Source organism: Melanaphis sacchari, unplaced genomic scaffold (assembly GCF_002803265.2).
Source record: "Melanaphis sacchari strain LSU unplaced genomic scaffold, SCAv2.0 Contig36_pilon_pilon, whole genome shotgun sequence".
Lineage (NCBI taxonomy): Eukaryota > Metazoa > Arthropoda > Insecta > Hemiptera > Aphididae > Melanaphis > Melanaphis sacchari.
The window spans coordinates 1,872,436-1,894,966 of record NW_020271232.1 but is presented as its reverse complement, the minus strand read 5'-3'; the positions used below and the strand labels follow the sequence as shown (position 1 = coordinate 1,894,966).

Genomic DNA, 22,531 nt, shown 5'->3' with positions numbered 1-22,531 from the left:
ATAATACAGAATATCATTATACACACCGTTTAAATTGTTATTCGCTCCGCGTTATTATAATGCCCATAGGTACGCGTTTAAATAAAACGACCAATAATAGTAAAGTTGTAGTGTGCGGCAATACGTGTTCGCGTGATTTGTTTATCGTAAATTATTTTTCTCATACTCGACCGACGACGAGCGGTTTCGCCGCACACTGCTGCTGTAGCACTGCGTCCGACGACGGCCAGAGGGGTAAACGATTCATGCGGAATGCAAAGAATATGGGTACCTCTTCTATGTATGTTTATGGGTATAAAAAAAAAAAAAAATAAAATAAAAACAGAACCGATGGACACAAACGGAACGGTCGCGTATCGGGAACGTTCGATTTATTTTTTGTCTTTCTTTTCGCGATGCTGCGTATACACTACCATTGTTGTACCGCGGTCATTGCGCGACAGGCGCCGGCAATACGACACAAATACCACCGCGGTATACCACGTGCCGACCCGTCACTGCATCGCGGTCGTGGTATATCGCCACGAGGACTGTCGCCGGTCGCCGCAGGTCACGTCGGGTACCTACCTACCTATACTCCCGACCGCCCGGCCGCAGCGTATAGGTAATATTATCTATATACCTACGTTTAAATCGCGAACAAAACGAACGCGACGTTATCATTACGGTATAGGAATTCGGTCAATGAAATCTGTTGCGAGGCTAGCAAAAATATATAAGAACACAAATCCGGAATCGTGTACGAGACGAGAATATTTTCAACAATCCTCTGCGCGCGGCGGCCGGACGCGTTGCAACAAGTGCGATGAATCCTATATAAGTACTTAAAGTGTGATTTATTACAATATTATCATGTCGTACGCGTGCTGTGTTGTGTTACACCAACGTGTTTGCGGTGTCGGTGTAACTATATAACAATATTATTATTATTATTATTATTATTATTATATACATATCGTGTAGGAGTGGCGGTGACCCCGCGCGGGCGGCAAAACATCAGACGAAAACGCCGCGACCTCCGCGGGTCCGTGACGTGCCGCCGCCGTCGTTAATTACACGCCTAAACGAATCGTCGCCGTAGTCGTTGTGCGCGCTCGTTCTCGGCGCGGGTTCTGCGATTTATACGCGAGCGCTCGACATAATTCTCTGCAGTGGCGCCCCGGCCAACTCTCTTTAAGACACCGCACGTTATTATTATCACATAATATAATATTATGTTACTGCGGCATTCAGCTGGACGCAGGTGCGCGACGTGATGAATGCCCCGAAATGGATCACCGACACGGCGTATCCCGCGGGGCCCAAAGAAAAGGGGCAAAGGGGTCTTTTTGTTCTTTGCACTCCGCTGTTTCCGTTCGCACGCCGTCGGTTTGGTAAACAGCGATATTCTTAACGTAAGTATACTAAGTTGTCCAACGAGCCTTCAGTCATTATGAAAACGTCGAATAACGCGTTGTGAATGCAAATAGTACGTATATTATATCAGGTATAATATTAAATACCGGTAAGAATTTCAACGCGTACGCATGCACTTTGTAAATAACTACGCATAAATCGTTTATTCATTGTATACAATATATAAATATATATAATAATTGAGTATCCCTACTAACCTTCAGACGTATAGGCGGCCTTCACCCTCGCAATCCAAAATCAAGTTTAGATTCGCCACGAGGTTTACTTTATACCTATATTATGATCGATGTAATCTCGATGGTGAGATTAAGGGTACGTTAGGGGGGAGATCGAGAGAGTCACTATAAATGTACAATAATAACCTACCTAATTTAATCGATTTCGACGAAATCTTCAGTACAAATCGATTCCGAAAGTAAAACGTGGGCATGATAACGGAATTCGTAAATCGATCGGTCGACACTGGTTGCCTCAGAGTATCCCCCAGAAACGCTTATAAAGATGGATGGGGGGGGGGATCACATTTTTCTCAGACATTAGTACGACTTTGTATGGTCGTTACTCTGGGTGACCTATTCCCTCTCAATTCAAAAGCAAAAACTGCTCGCGCATGTACTCGTCTTGTTTTGTAGCAAACGATTTTCGTGTTTTTTTCCCCATCCGCTTTGGAATTTGTCGTCCTCGTTTCCCGTTACCGACGGTCACGCGAGTGCACGCGCGTAATTTGTCCGCCGGCGGCAGTGGCGGCGGTATGAGTGAAAACCGGCTCGCACAACATAATAATATAATAAACGCGCGCGCAATGTCACCGGATAGATCTCTGTCGGTGATCATTAACGTCGTATAATATTATATATACGTATCTATCACCGTCGTGATATCAACCATGCACGCGTGCGATCACCCGATTAAAAGACAAAAATAAAATTAAAAAAAAAAATAAAAACAAAAACGGTCATTTATTGTTATTTTTTTGTCCATCTAATGCCGCCGTTTCATTTATAAAAAAAAACACACACACACGTTACGATATATGTATTGCACTTTGCACGCGACTATACAGCGGCGTGGTGAACTTTATCAGTTATTCGAACAACTCTCAGGACGCTCAGTCGTCATACAATATAACCAAAGCCCGCAGCTGACACTGTCTAGTGCCTATCAAACATTCATAACTATACGTACCCTGACAGCATTTAAATTCCACAAAATCTTTCATATTAGATCATTCTTTGCCCTCATTCTTGTATTTGAAAAATCAAAATACATACCCACATAATATAGTAAAACAATGATAATACAAATCTAGGATGCCTCCTTCCACTATGTCTTTGGCATGCCACAATGAAATTTGTGATAGTATGCAGTTGTTTATAATGTAAATTATAATATATATATATACGTATGTATTAGACGCGAGTGTATAATTTATTATATATTGTAGCTACACGCGTGCGTTGTTGTTGTTGTTGTTGTTGTTGTTGTATAGTCATCCTTAAGGTATTATAGAGCCACGAACTCTAGACCGAAATATAATAACTTATTATTATTATCATCGTCATCGTCATCATTATTATCATCACCACCATCATCAACCGCATGTGCAACAGCGTTGTAATTATAATTTTTATGAAGATTTTCAACACGAAAATAGTTATTCCCAAGGCTGTATAATACCTGCACATTATTTCTGTATAGACAAGTAGTTTTTGTTAGAAGATTTTTTTTTTTTTAAATTAGGTCACTTGAGAATTCAAGTAGGTACTCGCGTATGTGTTGTAAGAGTATATGCAAACCGTCAACATTAAAAATAACAAATATTTGCGTTTTCGATATTTAAACAAATAAAATGTATTGCGTTTCAGACGGTTTTTTCGAGTTTTCATTTCAAAAATTAACTTTTACGGTTATTGAGTTTTGTTTGCACGCGTTCATAATATTATAAATATTTTCACAGTATTATACGTATTAACGTATTATTATTATATATTTTATGTTTTTGGTAAAAAAATTCTTTGAAAAACGGCTCTAACGTTAACCATAATAATATGTTTCCTGTACAAAACATAATATATAATAGGTACTCGATGAGTACCTACATATTAAATAATATAAAATATTATATTCTTTGAAACTCGACACTAAATATTTTTCTTTTTGAAATTCCATTATATCGTGTAGTTCTATTAACTTTTAATGTTAACCCGTTTCGAACCTTTTTGTATTTTTTTTTATTTTTTTATTGGGGTTGTTGTTTCATACTGACCACTACAATTCCTAGAAGTGACATGAATTTTTTTCTTGTAATCCACAAGCGGCGAAGTATATACATCGTAAACACCGCTATGATTTATCGTAGTGTTGTGAGTGTTGTGAACAGCTGTTGACTGTCGAGCGTACGCATATTACTGTGTTATAATAATAGGTATCGCAAAAACGTTAAACGAAAAAAAAAAGTAGGTAGGTATGGCCCGTTTCGAAATCCGAAAAACAAAAATGTACAAAAACGCATGGTTCTTAGGTCTCGAGTCACTTTAATCGCGGGTACTGCGTGAACTCGACGGCGGCAGCCCTGCACGTGGAACTCGAAATCGTCGTCGTATTACACTGTAGGTGTATACTATATATGTATAGCTGTAATAGTACAATATATACGTAGCGTATATTATAGTAGCGCAGCTATACACACGGCCGCACACCGGCGGATACTTCAAAGGGTGTAATTTACAACCGATTCTGAACGAATTAGGTAGGAGCGAGAATACCACCGCATGACTGCGACGGCGGCGGCGGCGACGATGACGAGAAGGTGGTGGTCGCGGTGGAATGAGCGGGTGGTAGAAGAAAACGAAGAGGAGAAAAAAACCATTCGATTTTTAAGCGCTCCCGGTACATTGTGTCGTGTTAAATTCAGTAGCAGACTCGGGAGATCGTAATTTAGCGGCTAATTGGGTACCAAACAGGACCGGCCGAGGTAACGCCCACCGCCGTGTACTACGCTGCCGTCGTGCATATTATGCGTCTATACTATATACAGGTATAATATAATACATAATATACACTATACCACAACACACGTTTGCGGCGACGGCCTATCCAAGTTACTACTATACGTACACGTAAATAATAATAATAATAATAATAATCGAAACGTGTATAACGTTCGTTTTGCCGCCAAAGTCATTAAGCGCATTCATGGATATAACGTAGGTATAGAATAACAGGCTTGTTTTGGACGCGAGCTATTGCAGCTGTGGAAAAGAAAGAGCAAGAGACAGAGATAGAGACAGAGACAGAGGAGAAAAAGAGAGAGAGAGAGAGAGGAGAGAATGACGAAAAAATATTATACCGTGCGTTGCGTACGAAAAAAAAACAATTTCGATGCGACTTGTTTGACACAGAACCGTCAACATTTTATAAAATAATAATGACGATAACAACGACTTCCTGTAAACTCGACAAATTACACGTGATTCCATTTACACATTGAATAAGCGTGCTCATTGAGTAAGCAGTACCGTTTAGGATTTTGCTGTCCCGAGTGGACATGTTTTCAAGTCTCCTTCGTCCGGTTCTCATTTGGTAGATATATTGTATATTAAAACAGTCATATTTGTTTATTGCATTATGCAACATTAAGTAAGAATATTATCAAATTGATACTATTTATAGACGATTATAGAAGTACCTACCTATTTCATAACACTTTTACAATTTTATTAGCATTAAATATTGATACATTTAATTTTCAGAAAATTATTTTTATAACTCTTTTTTTGTGTCTTGGGTTGGCTTAGAACTGCAAAAATTATTTTAACTGTGGTTTACTTTTATTTGTTTTATATTTACACACACTTTTTAATTTTATTATTAAAATATATGTAATAATAAGTAATATAATAATTTGATAAAGTGTCGCCCGCTAAAATTTAATTACCTCCTTCTTGCTTCCCTCTTATATACGCAAGGTGCACATATATGTGATAATTGCAATGAACAAATGCACTCTCATTATTATTATATTATTATATTTAAATATAATAATAATGCGTTAAAAGCTTGTGGTCGTATTTTATAAAAGTGAAAACTATTCTTTTAAATTAGGCCTCTTTCTCTATAACTATGAATTCGTTAAAGAAATATTCAATTCTCTTTTGGTATACCGGATGGCGGATTGTATAATACACGACCCAATTATTGTTAATAAATAATAACCGTAATAAATCTTCACGAATTAATACAAAAGAATTATATTATAATATACTAGGTACATACGCGTGCACGTGCACACTATTGTAAAATCAAACGCATTATTATAATACCAGTTTGAGATTTTTTTTTTTAAATTTTGGTTTCAACGTAAACAAGAATATTACAAAATTCCTAGCGTGCCTACAAATGTCCGTCAAAGAAACACGCGTGGCCAAGCGTCCTGCAAAAAAATGTGGTTCAATAAATTTTATGGATCCACTGTATAATACACTGGACCGCAACGTTGTATTGTACTAGAGATTATGATTTTAGCCTTTTTTCTCCTGTCCATCATCAAAAACGTCCTTTGACGTGTGTCTCATAATATGTCCGCCAAAAGGTCGTAAAACGCAGAGAAAAAATGACCATGTACATTGTACAAAGTAGTGTGTCGGCGTGTCACAGTCGAAAGCCATTTTACCGTTTTATATTAACAATAAATATAAATAATATAATAATAAAACATAATAATACTTTGTTATGTACGTGGAAGAGTGTTTTTCGTTGTCCTAACAAGTAGTTAGTTTTCAAATTTTCAATGTTTTCGGGTAAAAGTTATGAAATTTTCTAGATTTACCAAGATTTGCCGACAATGGAACGTAAAGAAGGTAGGTAATAATATTGTGATAAATGGTAATTATCCGACAAAAGTATAGTGATTCGTAAACAAAAATACCAATCTTTCACATTTTGTGTTTGTTCTATTTATATTTTATACGTACAATTTAAATAAAAATATAACTAACTAATTTTCCATTAAGGATACATCATTTTTTAAGTCAAATATTAAACAGATATGAATTTCATCAAATAGGTGAAATAATTTAATTGTAGCAGTTCGCAAGGATTCAAAATAATTTTATATAGGTACAAGGTATATCGGTATACGTATCAGCAGTTTATTTTGAACCCACGGCTGATCATGAAAAAGAAGAGAAATACATGTCGTGAGTAAGTTATATTGTTACTTTTTCTTCTGAAGTGGAAAGCAACGTAATAAAATTTTTTCTATATGTACTCCCGTAAAAAATATAAAATAATAAACACAATTTGTTACATACATGTGATATGAAAACGGAAACCTCGAGTGCATAAGGTAATATCTATATACATTTTTTCACTCTTTCGAATATTTTATTAGTACTTCAAATGAAACTTTCGACGCCTGCTGTAATGTAAAAAAGAAATAATAAAAAATACACCCGAACGAAAGTACATTTGTTTATTACCTGTTATTTTGCTTCATTTCGATATTAATATTATACGATACGAACAATAAATGTCGAGATTGTTAAGGATAAACTCGAGATGATAGGAACGAATAAAAATATTTAATGATATACATTGTTAAATTCATTCGTTCGTTTTCTAAGTTTAAAAATATGAACATTTGCTTTTTTTAAATTAAGAGAATAAAATGCGTATTCATTTGACGAATTGTTGAAATAATATTAGCACAATGTAACACCTGGAAAGTTTCTAAGATTTTTGAGTGGCGTTACGATCAAATTCTAAAAAATTAGTGAGCGGGTTAAGTTTGTCTTGCTTATTCCTAAGTTTGAAAACCGTTTAAAAAGTATGATAAAATTATTCAACGATCACCCTTATGGTCTTATATATATAATATATATATTATATTATATATTGAGCTACACAAAAAGTGTTGAGTTGATTATAATATAATAAGTAATTATATTCAGTGCATCCCATTTAGTTGCCTGCTGAGTTTTAATCAATTTTAAGCATATAAGTTATGTACCTTAGATAAACTGTGTTCCTAAGTAATAATAAATCTTATGTACATATTAACAATTATTCCACCAATCTACGCATATTTGTAATAATAAGATCCAAAATATCTTTCGTGCTCTCGAGCTGCGGTTATAATACATTCAAAAGAAACTAATTTCTTCCCTAAATATCATATACTTAACTGATCATCCCCGACCACGTTACAATGTAATGGATACATTACTATATTATAAAGTAGTTAAAGATAGCCCTGTCCACTCTCAGGTATGATTATATTATTAATTATTATATTAAAAATACGTAGTCTATAACAATATACATATGGTGTTTAAAAAAAAAGCAAAAATTATATCGCGCACTGTACCTTTTGTAGTTATATATACAGGTGCATGATACGACATAAACTCAATAGACAGTTACAATTTATGTGTGATGTAAATATATGGCCTTTATTATTGCTTATGAGTCATAAGCATAACTGAATTATATTGTCTTGAGATTTTAATTTTGTTATACAAGACAAACTTTTAATAAAACAATTTTACTAAACTAACATAATTTTCTTTTGCGCGGCTATCAAGAGTACTAACCCTGCCATGTTTTTAAACTATTAAAGAACATGACGATCAATGTTTTTGTTACATAATTTAGTTAAAAATATATATACTTAAAGAAAAATACGAACTATATTTGATTTACGAGTATATTACTTTGAACAGACGTATCTATGTATTCGCTGTATAGTTTATTATATTAAAAACATTTTATTATTTTTATGAATAAAAATCTCATTTGAAGAAATCAAATGTATAACCAACATAAATTACACTTATATGGGATCCGTCATAAATTTCGATCTCGGGCGACACTTCAGTCTATTATATACAATATACATGCATGCGCTTACTATATCATACATAAAATATTTATTACAAAATGATAAACATATCTATAATACTAAAAATACGGTCGTTTAGGTATTTATAATATTATATACTCTACACTTCTATACAGATCAAATAATAATATGGTAGTCATATCTACTTCGAACGGTATATTATATAAGTACAACGGATTTTTATTGTTTCGGACAACACTGGGTCGGCGCGTTTGGACGATTCGTTGTGGTGCCGTAAGCGCGGGTGGTTTTCGCCATCGGGTTTTGTCACGGTTCATGATCTCCGAGGACATCAGCGCCTCCCCGCTGTGTGATCACATTCAAAATGCCTAAGCGCGTATAGAGGAATCCAGATATACGTACGAGTATAATATATTTTAAGAAGTTTACGGTGTGTTGAATAGGCGATGTGGGGTTAACAAAGATCGGGTACTGTTTAAAACGCCTTCGAGCCTTTTAATCTCAAGCCGACAATGTATGAACGTTGATCTCAAATGTAGTATCGAAAAAATCGGAATCGAAAATGGTTTAAACATGCATTGAAAACTTTCAAAATATTCGAAAATTAATTTTTGTTATTTAAAAGTATAGTATTGATTTAAAACAACCTTTCCAGTTTTAAACCCTATATAATTTCTGTGTGATACTACCAATATCATAATGCATGTGTTGATAAATTTATAAATTTACATATTTTAATCGTAAAACTAATTAAATATCATAAATGTATAGATAGGTACTAAATTAGGAAAAACGACATTAATATATTGTTTAGGGACTGAAAATAGGTACGGAAAAGATTCTGTTGTTATAACTCGTAAGTCCTCCTTCCTATTTATGTCTATGCGTAGTTAAAATTGCAGCTTGAGTTGGGTAAATGTATATTGTATAGGTACTGACAAAAATAAAAATGGTGAGTTGAGAGAAAGACACGTGGGTTTTAAGGAGATGCGGCTTTAAAGTCAGCCATATACAATGCGATATTGCAATTTTTAAGACTGATTTCGGATTTCTTAAATGTATGTCTATGATCTATAATTTATACGTTATATAATATATATAATTTGTACGCATGGATCATCATAATTCATATGGCGAACATCGGACAAGAAGAAAGTCTTAGCAGACGACGCTCATATTCGAAACTACTATTTAAGAATTAAGATAGGTACGTTGCGGTGTACAAAACTACAAAGTGAATAGAAGAAATTAAATAAATCGATGAACGCGCGTTGTATCAACTATACATTATTATTGTATTTAACACTTCACGGCCATTCTGGCACTTGCATGAAAATTTGGACAAATTCATTGTTAACTGAAAATTTCGGGTAGGTAATCGTTTTTAGTAAACTGCCGCTACCACGGCGGCTGACCGGAGAGAATGTCGATTTCACACTCTTTGTCGATCTTGCAGTCGTGCACGCACGCACAGATCCACAAACAACATTATGTACCCACGCACGCACGCAAAGATCGTACTTACGCGAAGATATTATAGGTACATTAAATAATATACATTGTAGCATACATCTCGCGCTTATCTTTACGTCTGAGTACGTCATGAGACTATTGCAGCCAAGTATATATTACAATTATTACATACACAACGCATGCAGTGCAAAGTCCTTTGTAACCGTGGTATATCATGCATATTAATTATTAATATTAGACGGTATATTTAATATACGGTACTTTCTACTCCCATGTTCATCGCATCAAATGTGCAGGGCGAAAACTGCGGTTATCACGACTCCAGTGTACGCAATTTAAGTCATCATCAAAGCATACACGATCGTGACGTACATCGGGTGCGGGTCCGGTGGTTACGATCTCCATCTCAGCATTACTCGCATTACTGCGGTCTTGCAAGCGAGTGGTTTTTCACGGTAAATATTCGAAACCCAACTTAAAGGTGTGCATAATGCGATATGACAATATATTATAATACATATACAGGTATAGTGGCGCGACAAAGGCGTGGGCGTATCTCTATACCGCGGTGCAAGTACTACGACATGCGGCTATGACATATCATTACGTTGCGTGAGATACAAATCACACATCGGTAGGTGGTACCTAACCTCATGTACAAGAGAGACGCTGCACGCGGGGACGTGTATACTATATGGTTTGGTTTTGTCGTATACGTTCCGCGATAGTATTATATACATACCATACCGTCGATAATATTGTAACCTGACGTCGGCACCGCGGCATATTATAATATGCACGTGGCGTGTATAAACGGTTTGATATAACATTTTATTATATAAATACCTTTACCTGTACAATGTAATATATAAATACAAAAGAATATAATGTGGGACGTGGGCTTATTATATATATTTTATATATTATTATTATTATTATTATTATTATTATTATGCGCGTACGGGAAGAAAATCTCTTTTTATAATATCGTGTGCCTTCGCGTGGTGTGCAGTGCAGGGTGCGATGCATGGGAAAAAAAGCTGAAAAAAAAACGGACGGCCCAGTGAAAGAGAAAGAGAAAGAGAGAGAGAGAGAGAGAGAAATATATTATAATGGTTAATATGATCGTCATACGTGTGCGTGCGTTTGTGTGTGTGTAATATAAAGAACAATAAATATACGCGCGCCCGCGCGCGTGTGTATACCGTTGGCGGCGGCGGCGGCCGCCGGCTCCTTTCGGACGTGCAAAATCACAATTGGTTCGCCGCCTTTGAATGCGTGCCGCCTATGTAAACAAAATACGAACGCGCCCGCAGGGGTCGCCTCGCGCCTTTGATGTTCTGCCGCCTGACAGCTGTGCCCTCCACGGTCCACACGCACGTTGTAAGTATAAGTATATATATATATGTATTTCTGTATATGTATATGTACTCGGTGTTTGCGATGCGTATAAGTATATGTAAGCACTATATAATATATAACGCGCGCGCATACAAGTACGATGCTCAAGAGTACCCGGCGAGCGACCGGGAAGAGTATTATTATTATTTTTTTGCAATATTATACGGGGTAACGTGAAAAACGTGTGAAGAAAAACTCCCCCGCGCGGCCGCCGCCACTGCCGCCGACAAATGACGCGATTTGCGGGTAGTCAGAAGTAGGAAATCCGGTTTTATATGTAGGTATTTTACCTGGCGGGGAGTCATAATGGGACTATCCGTTTTGGTACGACCGCGATCTTTTTTGCAAGCTAGCGACGCTCTTAAGCGCGGCGCGCGCTGTGTTCAAATCTGCCGCACAACATTATTCGATTATTCAAATACCCCGGGCGATCGGTGGTCAATCCCACTAATTTTGTCGGTCTACATTTTTCAACCCTTCACTTATCTTTTTCTAAAATTGAACATAGTTCGTTGAAAATTTGTAGTAGTGTTAAATTGTAATAATTTTTATAATTCATAGCTTTTACGAAAACAACACTATATAAAATCACGGTTTAAGCGGTACATACTAGTGCACATAAAGTACCTAGCAAATAAACAAAATATAATTAATAAAATCAATACGACCAAGCAGTTATAATAGTTTCATAAATAAGAAATAAATACAAATATAAGACTAAACGTAATTAGATATGTTTAAAAAAATGATGTTAGGATTCAAAATGCATTTTCTTTTACATGCCCTCAACCTAATTACGTTTACGAACACATAATATACACACCTGCAGATAAATAATTGGTTTGCTTTGCATAACACACACACACACACACACACACACACACACACACACACACAAACAATTATTTATTAATATTATAACAGAGACACCGAGTAGGTACCTATTATTATTGCAAATATTCGAAAAATGTTTTATCGAGAATCACACAATATAAAAAAACCACGGGAGGAGACCTGTTGATGTTTCAATGTCGAAATTTTCTCGATAAAATCGGTTGTGCGTGCATGTGTGTGTGTCTGTATCTGTGATGATGGACTCGGGCCAAACGCGAAACACTATACATATACAAAATAATAATCTGTTGGAATGTGCGGCACACAGAATCTCGCGCGTTGTGCGACGCGACGTGTTAACATGACGCCCGAAATTCGGCACGTGCAAAGGCGCGCGACCCTCAACGACCCGAAAACGATTATAATTATTATTATTGTTGTTAACGATCGTAGTCTTCCACGCACACGATATCGTGTCGATCGCGCGGGCGTTATTGATGTGTAGAAGACAGACACACACACACACACACACATACAAACACACCGCTTTAGCGGACCGCGTCAAACGAATATTTTTGGGAAACCGTTTTTCAAGCCGAAGAGCTCGTCAAAGCAGCCGCCGACAAAACCTTATTATAATACGTACGTGTATATGTATTATATATTTTAACATATTTTATTGTACATAATGAATATTACCTATCTCGTGATAGTATTATATCATTATAATTTATATATATATTTTAAACGCAGTCATCGGTGTAGCGAGTGCGTTACAAAGTGGTTTAAAACAAGTGTGGCGGGAGGGGGGTGGATACGCAATATAATAATATGTTAATATTCGACGATTTCACTTTGACGATAGCTGACTCCTGCTGCTTAAATCCCTACACTACAGCAGTTCGCATTGTAAATTACCACGATGAGTTGTAACTCACCGTGATAGGGGGAGGGAGTGTTAGTGGAATCATCGAAGAACGTTTTAAGCACCCGTTTATTATATGGTGGCGGGGGATGAAATATTGATAGTAAAAATGCGGTGTGGAACGATATCCCCGGAATTTGACCATACTTAACTATTATATCTTATAATACACAATTTATATAAGAAACAATCGAGTAATAATAATAATAATAATAATATAATACGTACAATACGTGATCAGCGTTTGTTGCGAGTACGAGAATTTCGAAAAAATCGATTTCTAAACCACGCACAGTTTTTTGATCGCGCTAACAGTATATCATTATTATTATAGTGTATGTATAATATACATACACTATAAAAAGTAGCCCTTAATAATTTAACACGCGGAATCGAAATATCATATATGCGTTTCAAATAATATTATGTATACTCCTATAGATTATAATAGACATGCCGACTGCTGTAGCTATAAGAATAATAATAACAATAATAGTATACTAATATATATATATATATGAAACACTGCGGTACACAGAACGTATATTGTATATATATATATATATAAAGAGAGAAGTATATACTTTAGTCTATAGCGGTCGCCGACAAGGTGGAAAAGAAAAAAAATCTACAGACAAAAAGCCCTGTATACTTGCACGCATCAGCCGGTTCGTTTATACCGTCGCCGCTGCCTAGCGTTACACACTTTCCGTTTCTCTCGGAGATTCGTATCGGCTCGGACGTACGGACGATGGTCATCAATCAGAATAAATAAATAATAATAATAAAAAACAGTCTAGGTAAGGTATTTTAACATTATTATTATTATTATTATTACTAGTAAAGTATTATCCATGTGTATGCTATAACAGTTGTATGCTGTAATAACATATTATAACAGTACACTACGTCTCCGTCGTCATCTAATTTCGTGGCCGCTATTCGACAAGTTCTTATTTATCAAGTACATATAAAATGACCCAATATATTTATCATTGTATTACGTTATGCTGTAAAGATATATTAAACGTATGACGATTACTATAATCACATGCGTATGTTATATTACATAATTATTGTAATATAGTACAGGTTACGATCGACATAATTTATTAATTTGTTTTTTAAAAGCGCGGTTTTATTATGAAATAATAAAAAATTATCAATCATAAAAATATTGTGGGGAAATTCCTTTTCAGAGGTTATTAAAGACCAGTAGGAGCTGAAGCCGCGTAAAATACATTGTTTACTTTTTTTTTTTCAAATCTCGACACGTATCTACAAATATTTACACAAACATTCGTTTCGTTTTGTTGAGTGGCTACTGCGACGACGTCGTGGTTCAAAAACTGATTTTTATGAGTTAGTTTGTCGAGTACACATACTAATTGGTATTGGTACATAAAACAGAATTTTTTTTCTATCCTTATTGTCGTTTCCTTATTGCATGCTTAAAAATATTACAATTATGTATTGATTGTATTTTTTACTATACTTTTATCACTGCGTGATGAATTTCGCACTTAATATTTTTGGGGTAAGTTTCAGAGCTTAGTAATAGATCTAGTTTATTAATCATGCATAGGTAAACCTATATTTTTTATGCATTATTCAAATATTAAATTTATTTTCAAACGGTTTTCAAAGCACAAGTGGCTCAAAAAAAAAAAAAAAATAAATAAAATACACTTTGAACGCATTCTCAAAACAATTTTAGTACAACAAAGAACAAACCATAAATCGAATTATAATACATTATTAAATGAAATTATATTATAATTGGCCATTTGACTTGTGAGTGCATACATATTAAAAACTACAAGAATTATGAGCACGCGTGTACTGGATCCGAACGCGTAATGTATAATATTATTAATTATTATCATTCTGTTTAACTGCTATTTATTATTGCGTACGTTATTTACATGTTTATGTATTGTCTATAATATTTATATGTTTTTTGATCTTTTACCTCGTGACGATTGCTATGGTTAACGTATATCTATCTACTAAATTTTTTAAATAGATTTTAGTACAAATATATTATACTAGTATATACACTTTGATAGGATTGTTGCACTGTTAAATTTACGGTATAAAAAAAAAAAAAAAATTAAAACGTCCGATATGTATAATAACGATACGCGTGCAGCTATATTCGCGTTACACAAGGGAATGCGAAATCGTTTCCATATAATAACAATAACAAAAAATACCTATTAATCCCGATTGAAAAAGTTTTTGAGGTTGCGGAAATACGCGTAGAACGATTTATTATAGCATAATAATTATTGTTATTAATTATTATAATATATGTAATAGAATAGCTGCTATAATGCATTAATAAAAATATGAGAAGGTGGGTATAATATACCTATTATAAGTTTGTATATAATATGTGTGTAGTAGTAACTAGTAAATAGTAATAGGTATTAGGTATATAAGCATGCGCGGCTATGTTCCGACGACCTGCTGCCGCGCCACCGTTTTCCGCCGAGTTCGTTGGACGAGATAAATAATAATAATAACATTTCTTTTGTATTTTACCGACGCCGATAATTACTCCAATTATGAAAAATTTTTCCCCTCTCCCGTCGTCCATCCCTCACGACTACAATATTATTTTGTACATATTTTATTCGATAACAATAATAATAATATGATAGTAGTAATAATTAATCATTAGCTGTGGTGGGCAACGTCTATTGTGAACAATATGATATTATATGATTTTGCCGCCAACATCCGCTCGACGGTTCACTCTTCCACCCTCCCTCTTCAAAATCATCGTAGTCGATACCACACTATGCGCGAGCATATATTGTACTTTCTTCTTGTACTTAATGAATGACATGATACCATTTTCTCGTCCCCCCCCCGAAAAAAAAATATTTAAAAAAATTAATAATAAAACAAAAAATAAAAATAAAGCGACTTTCATCGTACACACATTGCGTGGAAAATAAATAATATGATATAGAAGAAAGAAAATCGTCTTTCATTGTATTCCGATAAACTGATTAACACACTAGGACATACACAAGCCTGATATACCGTACACTACACGTCTACACAACCATACAAAATGTTATTTATCCTCGACTGATGACGACAATCGCGTGTTTATAGTACATATTGTACACGTAAATATGTATAAAGATTGGTCATTTTATGTGATGCATAATAATATCCTGCACAGATGTATAGGAATCTACGTGGACCACAAACAGTCGTATAGACTGTATAGAGTGTAGTTGGCATGTAATTACTGACTGATAAGTAATAATATAAATAATAATATAATATAATTTTATTTTATATTTAGGTGAAGTATGGAGACGAATGAGGATCCAAGGCCTTCGCCTCTCGCTTCGGGTTTTCAACCGTTAAGACTGAAACGTAATAGGTAAGCATATAGGGTTAGTTTTATTATAAATTGATTTTGAAGAATCATTCAATACATACTTTAACGAAAAATTTAATAATATTCTTATAGTGAGACGTTAATGTGTTTTTATTGTTGTTTTGAACATTTAACATTATTTCGATAATTCTGGCTGGGTCCCTTCTAGCGGAGAAAAGGATCCACCATCGATTGACGCGATTTCGGGAACCACCAAATATAGTCATGTGTGCGCGGCTTATATACTGCACTGTTTGACGATTATACCACCTGTATAATATAATATATTATATAGGTACATGGAGAAAGAGCGAGTGGTCGGCGACTACACCAACAGCAGCAGCAGCCGGTCGACGAACAGAACGGCGGCGGCGATGTCGGCTCACATCAAACAAAATTTAGATCTTCCGCTAACCCCGCGGACGTACAGGCTAATAGAGGACCCCCCGGACCCCACAACACGCCCCCGCCCGGTGAACACACGCTGTCCGTCGTCTCATTACGCGTACATACATGCGTACATGCAATACACAACTGACACATGAAAACCGAGGAAAATGCATCAGACACCAACGAATATGAATAAAATTTACGTTTATGTATATCATGGTGTATGGAATATTGTATTTACCGATAGGCTTGAATGTAGAGGGATTATTTAGGGCTTGGCTAATCTAACTTGAGCTTCAGTCTCTCCTCATTCTCTTCAAATTTTAAATATTATGTGCGTTTATACACTAGCGTCGTTTAAAATTGATTAAATTCCATACATAATATATAATATTATGTACAACTGAATTACTTGATTATTTGGGTAATTTAAATATGATTATTGTAGACTTACAGCTTTCATAAACATAAAAAATTTAACGCACACAATATTTATTCAGGTTCTGACGTAATGCCGATGTATGCGTAAGAGAAATTACTTTACAAACGTAAATTATACTCAGTAGGCATGTATTATAGGGTAAATTTTTAATTTGGAAGTTCATCATAAAACTTATAAAGGTTACTAAGACGTATAGACTTTACTCATCTAATTACTTATTAACTTAATAACGAATAATGATTTATGAGAATTAGTTTTATTTGTGACTGGAAATTTATATGCAAATTGTTCAATAAGTATTTTAACTCTTGAGTATATCTGAATATCTATAGTGATTAGAATTTGTACAATAACGAAGTTGGTTTTCGCGCTTAGTAACTAATGATGTAGCAAATGAATATTTGTTGGCCGTTTGATAATATGTTGGAAAAAAACTGTATGACATTTTGACACAGGTTAAGTTTCTATTTTATCGAACTCTAAATTCGCTTTATCGGTCCAATATTGTACTTAAATTTTATATTGCATTTGGCATTGGAGCATTTTGGTTTTGGATATTCTGATAAAATACTAGCAATATTATAATATTGCTGTTTCCCGAAAAATGGTTCATAAAACGTGCGGATTGTGTTTCTAATAATCGGAATCACGTCTTTGTCAGATGTACAAATTGTAGTTGAGATTTTGGTATTGAAACCAAGTATGTTGAAGTGTATAAATATTAAATTATATTATTGTTATAAAAAATTATGTTTTGCAAATTATTGTAGGCTATAGGGTGAGTATACTGTGTACTTATAGAGTGTTTAAAAACTACGGGAATTTATAAACGTAAAAAATCCGGCCATTCGGATAGGTACACGTTTTCAATTTTTTAAAAATATTGTACAGTAATAAATAATAAAATAAAATAAATAGTTAAAATTATTAAACGTGCACGAATGATGTGGTTTTGATTAAGTAAAACTCGCATAACACCGCACGCCGTAAAGCAATAATTTTTTAATTCACAATCAAATATCGAGTGCATTGTGGTTAGAAATCATAGGTCGTCGAAGTTCGCATCAGACTTAAGACGAACGAATGAATGGAAAATGACGATGACTGTGGATCACATTGAGACTGATCATTATTACGCGTATAATAGGGTCGTCGATACAATAACAATTGACAATGTCAGCTATCGATCTACGTTAGTTTTTTCTGCGTCGCGGTAACTTATAAATGTTATGTTGCAGTGGGGTGGGTGGATGGAGGACGGTGGTGCGCGCGTATATATGGTTTTTCGACTTTCTACGCGGTTGTCGGATTATAATAATAATAATAATAATAATAATAATAATAATAATAATAATAATAGTAATAATAATAACAATAATAATAATAATAATAATAACAACAATAAATAATAATAAGTAGTAAAAAGGAAGAAGAGCGGCGGCGTTTGTGTGGCGTTGGCGCGTCGGATATATCTGTTATCTTATATATGCGTGTGAGTGTGTGTGTGTGTGTGTCGGTGGCGGCGCTTTTGATCCCGAGCGCGTTGCCTCTGGCCCGAAAACCGGTTGACAGTGTGTGTGTGTGTTGTGTTAGCGGGGCCGGTTGGATACTTATATACTTATATATTTATATATACATATAATAAGTGTATTATACGACGGACGCGTATCTCCTCGGCCCCGGACATAATTTGTACCGTGACGCGCGGCCCGGCGGCGGCGGCGGCGGCGGTTCACCGTAAAGATCTTTATATATATATATATTATATAGATCTTAACTTATAAGTATACACATATAGAATATAGATACATACATACATACAAACACGCGCGCGCGCGCGCCGCGAGTATGTGCGTATGTCTGTTATTATAATAATAATAATGTGTGTACGAGCGTGCGGCGACGGCGCTGCTAGCGGGCGCGACAAGCGGATTGTCGTCAAAAGCGTCGTATCTCTACGCACTGTGTATTGAACAGACAGCGTGTAGTCGCTTTATTAAACCATCGACGACGTCTTACGGACATCCTGTTAACTCGCCGCGGTCTGTTGAAAAAGAACCGCGAAAAGATTTTTGGAGGGAAACGGGCCATTGCAGCTTTTAAAAATAATTTCGCGACGCTTTGCGCCGGACGAACGAAAAAAAAAAAATATAGTAGGTATACCGAGCTGCAGGCGATGCACGAGAGGAGAACGAGTGCGCGCCGCACGCACTTCCGCCGGTCGGCCGGAACCGGCGGCGGCGCCCCGTCGCGGAGTCGACGTCGCTGCCGACGCGCTTTGATAGTATATTATAATATGACGCTTCTCCTTCGTCCTCCCCCTATCTTCCCACGCAATACCGTCCCGCCACTACGTCCGCGGGTTCTCTTTGAGACGCACCAACATTATTTTTAAAAACACAACCACTCTACATACCTAATAATAATAATAATAATAATAATAATAATAACAATAACAATTCATAATACACGAGTGTACGTACGTCCCGAATTACTGGTCGCATAATGTACATAGTACATTATAATACATGCATGTGATAAATAAATTATACCGAGTTATTGACGATATAGTAGTAGTAAATAATAATAAAATCATAAGCATATTAGGCTTTGTATATTATAAGTAAAAGTACCGACACCGACTTCACTTCTCGTCTCAAATGATTTACTTATATATTTTGATATATGTATGCGTAAAAACATACCATTTCTCATAGATATATATTTGATTATAAAATATTTAAACGCTCGTTCTCATATTGCTGTGAACGAATTAATTAATGTTTGACATAATTCCTACAGACATAATATAAAATAAATACTTTTTATAACCTTTCAAATACAATTCAATATATTAAAACTAATCGTATTCTGACTTTATACAACTTATGGACAATAATGTAAAAAATATTAACTGCTAAATAATAATACTATTAACTATTACGTGAAAAATGCTGATAATTTTTTTGGAAGAATTTTCTCACTTTTGTTTACATTTTTGTGATGAAATATTTATTAATATTGTAAATAAATGTTATTTCATTAAGTTGTATAATCAGTAATCACATAACTTAACTATTCTGTATTATTAGTTTATTGATTTGTGTATATTTTTATTATTGATTTAAAATGTTAAGTATCAATGTATTGTGTATTTTATATCTACACAGAAAACGAATAATGATAAATTGTTTTAGTAGTTAAAAGAATTTATACTACGCAGTGTTACTGATGAGTTAAAACTACAATTTGTGTAACTTTTGTACAGACGTCTAAAAATATTTTTTCATATAGAAAAAATAATAATTTTAATGACATAATATTAATTATTTATTTATGTACATATCTTCCTAAATTTTTAATTTTTTTTTTTTTGATTAATTAATACTGTAGAATATATAATCTAAAATAAGTATTAAAGCCTACAAAAACTAAGTTATTTTTCAAAGTTGCGTAGGTAAGTTATTAATAAATGTTTACACATTAGAGTAATTATTTAAAAAAAATATATATAATACAGTAAAAGTATTAAAAAATAAAGTTATCATTTTGAAAAAAAGTATATTTTTTTTTACTATTGATAAATTATTGTACAACGTATAAGAAAATCTTATAAATGAAATTGTTAATGACTTTTTAGCTAATAATCCTAACATTTTTGCCATCACTTACATAAAATAAAATAATAATAATATATACCTACAAATAAAATTAATAATAAAAAGTATAATTATTATAACTTCTGGTAGTTTTATTGTTAAAATTTTAAAAATATAATATAAAGAATAAGCATATTTTGGTACGATTGTCAGCTACTTTTTTTTTCAAAATTGAAATAAATTTATAATTTAAGAACACATTATCATATTCAATTTTTTTTAAACCGCAGTCATAATATATTAATATCCTATTATACTAATAAAGAAAGAAAGCTGAAAGAACAAATATAGTATCTGCCTTGTATTTATTATTTTAAGTAGGTATTTTATAGTTCTTGAAAATAATTATTTTTAAATTTAAACAGACCAAAGATGTAATAAAATTCTGACTAAATATAAAACGAATTTATCTTAAAAATAAAAACAAAGTCAAAAAGAAAATATTGTTAAAATGTAATATTTATAAATTAGCAATTATTTCATTTAATATCTACACCGATCTTAGGTTTGAACATTAAACCTTGATCACTATTCACTCTGCAATACTTTTTAACGGATAAAAAAATTAAACCAATTTTTTAAGTTAATAAATGATAAAACTAAACTTAATTCACAGTGTATTAAAAAAATAAATACATATATAATTTGAATTATTATAAAGATATTATATAGTGGATATTGGAGAAACTTATAAATGTATATTATGTAGGGTAGTTATTAATTATATCACATCACAATAGGACAAGCATATGTATGTGTAATGTGTATTATAATATTTTTTATCAGACAAGGTACTTACTTGTGTGATATCCATGTGTGGGCGATGGTTCTCATTTAAGCATTCGGAAAAATGGCACGTGTTCTTGGCGTGTCGAAATGGTCAGGCGGTTGAAAATCGGAAAAATCCAACGGATGAAAAAAAAAGTATAATAAAAATAACTCGTAAACGATGCACTATTATTATCGTTTAAAACTGTATTAAATCAAAGTTAACGACTGCAGCTATAACAGTATATACGCGTCGCAAATCGTCGGTTAAATATGTAAAAAAAAAATAAAAAAATAATAATGCAAATAATAACAATAATATTATAATTATTATTATTGAGTATGCATGTAGTCGTAAAGAAAGAGACAAACTGAGAAGAGTCACGATCGGTGTATTGAATTAATATAATAATATTTTATTAACAATAATGTAATATGACGGATGGACTGTGAATACCAGCGGACCACTGGAACACGCGGACGTCTGGTTCGAACTGGTATACCGCGCGCGCACGATCATATGGGCGCGCAAAGTCTGTACACGAGACCTACCCCCTCCTTACCACGATTGACGTCGTGTTATGGCGGTGGCGTCGGTAAATCCCTCTATAGATACATAATATATTATAATGATATTGTACGTGTAAGTATATAATAATATAATAATATTATACACATAGTATATGTACACACACACAATAGATCCGCCGGTTGGACGTCATTTTACTTTATCACCCTGTGTATCGATCACGTTCATCATTGGATTCATATAAAACAAGAGCTAAGACATCAGAGTATATATTTGCATGTTGTGACTGAATTTTTTGATTGAATTAATATTATTATTTCAAAGAGTCCACTTCTAAACCATTCAACACTTAAACACTTAATAACTAAGCTCCTTGTGAAACAATTTATTTTTACTTTAAAATTGTTCAATGGCTTTATAGGAATCTAG

The 22,531-nt window shown here is 34.0% G+C and overlaps 1 protein-coding gene and 1 long non-coding RNA gene across 2 annotated transcripts in view; one reads left to right on the top strand and one right to left on the bottom strand.

The window, feature by feature from the left end:
- LOC112596967 (palmitoleoyl-protein carboxylesterase NOTUM) overlaps positions 1 to 22,054 on the bottom strand; it is a 29,547-nt gene extending 7,493 nt beyond the window's left edge. Inside the window, exon 1 of the mRNA XM_025342860.1 lies at positions 21,605 to 22,054. Coding sequence (XP_025198645.1) covers positions 21,605 to 21,619 — 15 coding nt within the window. The 5' untranslated portion in view covers positions 21,620 to 22,054. The remainder of the gene's footprint in view (positions 1 to 21,604) is intronic.
- LOC112596968 lies at positions 1,112 to 17,051 on the top strand. The gene is made up of 3 exons (XR_003114806.1): positions 1,112 to 1,394; positions 16,237 to 16,317; positions 16,610 to 17,051. It is a non-coding gene; the product is annotated as an uncharacterized LOC112596968 (long non-coding RNA).
- Positions 22,055 to 22,531: the final 477 nt, after the last annotated feature.